The sequence below is a fragment of the Arabidopsis lyrata genome (genome assembly GCF_000004255.2).
Source record: "Arabidopsis lyrata subsp. lyrata unplaced genomic scaffold ARALYscaffold_6, whole genome shotgun sequence".
Taxonomy (NCBI): domain Eukaryota; kingdom Viridiplantae; phylum Streptophyta; class Magnoliopsida; order Brassicales; family Brassicaceae; genus Arabidopsis; species Arabidopsis lyrata.
In genome coordinates, this window is record NW_003302550.1 from 9,753,066 (window position 1) to 9,757,946 (window position 4,881).

Genomic DNA, 4,881 nt, shown 5'->3' on the forward strand with positions numbered 1-4,881 from the left:
GAAACTTAAATAACCACTAAAGCCAATTTAGTTTTATAAAAATTTAAAATCAAATAAATATTCGAAATTAATTATTTAAACCCACACTAAATAAAATATAAAATCAGAACACTTATAGTAAGACAATTAGAAAACTAAGTTTAGGATTTTTAACTCTATTAATTTTTGGGGCTACCTTTTTCAATGCCACTTTTCAAAAATGCTCCTTTTTAAAAACTTTATAAAAAATGCTTTTAAAAATATAAGATTTACCCAAATATGTATGTAAAATTATTAAAACATACACAAACTACATTTCTATGTATCTAAAATCTTATAAATACTTTATAAATACCTTATAAATGCATTTTAAATTTCTTTAAAAACCTTTAAAATATCTTGTAAAACCTTTGAAAAACCTTAAAAATCCTTTAAAATAACTTGTAAAACCTTTAAAAACACCTTATAAATACTTGGATCGAGTCTTCAAGTAGTAGTTACAATCCATAAGTACCTTATAAACCTAATAAAACTTTATAAAAATTTCAGATTTAAAAAAAGGCATTTTTGAAAATGGAAATCTAAAAGGGGCATTTTTTAAAAGGGGCACACCAAAATGGGCATTTTTAACAATTTCCCTAAAATTTTTTTTAAACAAATCTCTTAACTAAACAATAATATTAACAAAAAAAGTTAAAATCTATTTTTAAGGGCTTTTCGGGCCGGTCCGAGGCCGGCCGGACTAAGCCCTAAAAACTCTTTAGCCCGAAAGGCCCGATTTTTTTCTGGACATATATTCTTAAGTCCGAACCCGCTGTTTTTCAGGGCTGAACCGAGCCAGTCCGCGGGTTTTTGCCCTAATTGACATGCTTACTTTATAATTTTAAACACAAAATCAATTGATAATGAATTAAAAAAAATTCAAAACATAATGATGGATTTCCAAAAATCTAATAAATAATAACAAAAGGCATTCTAAATTATAATAAAAAGAATGATATTATGATATTTTATCAAAAATAAGGATTTAGGTTATCAAGTGGTCCATTAATATAAATGTTTATATAATCATATAAACTTCGAGACAAAAATTTCTACCTATATATATAAAGATATCATCTTGTACTCCACCTCATTGCAAAACAATTTGCCCACTATCTATCCTCCATATCAATATAATTTCTTTTTAAATCTCCTACGTACTCTATAGTAATGGCTTCGTTTCTTCTCACATCTTCCAGTATGATAACCACCACATGTCCCTCCATGGTTCTCCGGTCAGGCTTATCCATTGGATCTTCCCTTCCCTCTCTTCGCCTGACCCGTCCATACAACAAGCCGACTTTGTTCACCGCATGTTACTCTTCTGAGTCCAAAAAGGTGGCAAGTAGTGCTGATCTCAAACCTGCCGTGGAACGGAGACCAGAGTACATACCGAACAAGCTTCCTCACAAGAACTATGTTCGTGTATTAGACACGACGCTCCGTGATGGTGAACAATCTCCCGGTGCAGCACTTATCCCACCGCAGAAGCTAGAGATTGCCCGACAGCTTGCTAAACTCCGAGTTGACATCATGGAAGTTGGTTTTCCGGTATCGTCTGAGGAAGAGTTCGAAGCCATTAAAACCATCGCCAAGACCGTGGGGAACGAGGTTATTTCTTCAATTTCCCTCAAACTATATATATAGTTATTATTAATCTCTCATTAGAAATAGAAGTAATCAATACGGGCATTTAAAAGAGGGATATGGATCAATCTACTCAGTACTAAATTAATTGTTTGACTTGAAAGCTCATGCTTACAGAAAATTACATAACACAAATTTACTAATTGATAGCAACGAAAATAAACTACTATATTTCTGTATTGCTTAGGTGGATGAGGAAACAGGTTACGTCCCTGTGATATGCGGCATTGCCCGATGCAAAAATAGAGACATTGAGGCGGCTTGGGAGGCACTGAAGTATGCGAAGAGGCCGAGGGTACTACTATTCACATCTACTAGTGACATTCACATGAAATATAAGTTGAAAAAGACTAAAGAAGAAGTGATCGAGATGGCCGTGAACAGTATTAAGTACGCTAAAAGCTTGGGATTCACAGACATCGAATGTGGGTGCGAAGATGGCGGCAGGTCAATGTCTTGAAACTTAGTATATATCGATTTTTCCTTTTTTACGGCCATTTGGTTTTACGTTACAAAATGTTTTTTTTTTTTTTACGTTACAAAATGTTTATTAGTAATCTTACATTTATTTATAGTTATGTACGTTTATCTTTTACAAGAATAATTTTAAAAACTATTGAAAATGTTTTGATTTTTAAATGTAATATATTTTTTTTAAAACAATATTTACATGCAAACACAAAAGCATAAATTGAACGCTATCTAGATTATAATCTAAAACGCTTGTAGCTGTTGACTTATGAAATTGAAAATTTTGTTTTTGAAAGTGGTTTTCTATGTAAAGCATGAGAATGAAAAATACAAGGGTACGTGCCTTATATATGGCCCAGTTTTGATCATGTCATAAATATATTTTATAATATACTAGTGTGTGAATCAGGACGGAGAAGGATTTTCTATGTAAGATTCTCGGAGAAATGATTAAAGCGGGTGCAACCACGGTGGGCTTTGCGGACACGGTCGGGATCAACATGCCGCCAGAATTCGGAGAACTCGTGGCCTATGTCAAAGAAAACACTCCTGGAGCTGATGATATTGTCCTCGCCATTCATTGCCACAACGACCTTGGTGTTGCTACCGCCAACACAATATCCGTACATAACTACTCTACCTTTTTCTGTGTTAGATTAATCAACAAACAAAAATTAACTGCCTTAAAAAATTTCTATGATCGAGGTGACAGAATTATAAAACATATAAATATAAGACAATGAGTTTACATTATATGTATAGGGTATATGTGCGGGAGCAAGACAAGTAGAAGTAACGATCAACGGAATTGGTGAAAGAAGTGGGAATGCGCCGCTTGAAGAGGTATGATCGTCGTGACAGGGCGAAGTAAAGCAAAAAGTTTTACAAAAATTGGCCTTAAAATTTTCTACTAATTTTCTAATTATTTAAAAGACTAAAGAAAAGTGGTCGCGAAGAGAGAAAATGGAATCACATCACATGCCTCACGTAACCCCTAAATTGCGTATTTAAATTGTGGACTCACACGTACATGTTTCATGTGCTTTACGGAATCGGTTCTGTGATTGTATGTAGGTCGTGATGGCTTTGAAATGTCGAGGAGAATATCTTATGAATGGTGTTTACACAAATATAGACACACGCCAAATTATGGCTACAAGCAAGATGGTAACTTTATATATATAGATTGAAACTTATATATTTATCTAATAAATAATGATGCTAATATTTTGGCCTTTATAATAATTGACTAGAAATATATAAATTCTTGCGCAGGTTCAAGAGCATACCGGCATGTATGTTCAACCACATAAGCCAATAGTTGGAGACAACTGTTTTGTTCATGAGAGCGGCATTCACCAGGTTCCACATATTTAATATTTATATGTATATATAACATATAAAATTATATATATATATATATATATATATGAGATTGTTTTGTTGTATGTATATATATATGGCGAATGTTCAAACATTTTGCAGGATGGAATATTGAAAAATCGAAGTACATATGAGATTTTGTCACCAGAAGATGTTGGGATCGTAAAATCTGAAAATTCTGGCATTGTTCTTGGAAAGCTTAGGTAATTATTCTATTAAGTGATGTTTCTTAGTTTTAGTCTTTTAGATAGTTAAAAGTCTAAAACTATGTATCATTGTTTGATAAATTTATTTCAACAACAATGAAAATATGCAGTGGACGTCATGCTGTAAGAGACCGGCTTAAAGAGGTACCACGCACACAATAATTGTGATTTCGTAGTATTTTGAGTCTTTACTTATATAATAATCTCACACATATATATGGGACCATTGCACGATATGAGACTTTTTAGAGATAATTATTTGATTAATCATTTTTTTTTTTTGTATCCTCAGTTGGGATATGACATCAGTGATGAGAAATTCAACGACATCTTCTCACGATACAGAGAATTAACCAAGGAGAAAAAGGTTTTATATTATATTTTGTATCTTCTCATGTACAAATGCGTTAAATTTGAAATATTTAGTTATATAATATAGTAACATAAAATACGTATAGCTTCATAAAAATTCTATCAAAGAAAAAACCTTCACACACCTAACTGATTTTAATTTGTTAAATTTCACAGAGAATCACGGACGCTGATCTGAAAGCATTAGTGGTGAACGGTGATGAAATCTCATCAGATAAATTAAACAGTAAAGGAATTAACAACCTTATGTCAAGCCCTCAGATTTCCTCTGTTGTATAAGTTTGTGAAGACATTTGTGTAATTATGTATGTACTACGATGATATTAAGTCCCTTTTGTTTTACCGGTGTGTATTTGTGTACTACGTACGTACGTACGATGATATTAACTACCTTTTAGTTTTCTGTTAAATCAAGTTTCATTTGATTTGAATGTCTTGTTGTTGTAATGAATAAAAACAATAATAACGGGAGTGTTTTTATTCTGAATATTTTACTTACTTCTCCCACCTTATCATATTTTTCTGTATATTTAGCTATTTTAATGATTTTCACCTTTTTCTTATTTTCAGAAAAAAAAAAAAAACAAACATAAATTAAAGATTCAATTGAAAACTCAACAAAGTATTGTTCATTTTCAGTTGTTCATTTTTTTGTTGATAAATATATAGCCATATTGTCGTTTTCTGTATGTGGGACATGTTACTCTAAATAGGAAATTATTTGTGTTTCTCTTTCAACTATTTGTGGGAGAAGATTCCTTTAATTAGCAACCTTTGTAGA

General features: G+C 32.0%; 1 protein-coding gene across 1 annotated transcript; it reads left to right on the top strand.

Annotated features, from left to right (window-relative positions):
* The first annotated feature begins 1,111 nt into the window (after positions 1–1,111).
* On the top strand, positions 1,112–4,589 carry LOC9308099 (methylthioalkylmalate synthase 3, chloroplastic). Its single transcript, XM_002871984.2, has 10 exons — positions 1,112–1,632; positions 1,856–2,115; positions 2,549–2,762; positions 2,902–2,982; positions 3,214–3,306; positions 3,415–3,501; positions 3,625–3,725; positions 3,839–3,872; positions 4,021–4,095; positions 4,257–4,589. The coding sequence occupies exons 1-10, from the start codon at positions 1,192–1,194 to the stop codon at positions 4,377–4,379; spliced, it is 1,509 nt and encodes a 502-aa protein (XP_002872030.1). The 5' UTR covers positions 1,112–1,191; the 3' UTR covers positions 4,380–4,589.
* The last annotated feature ends 292 nt before the right edge of the window (positions 4,590–4,881 follow it).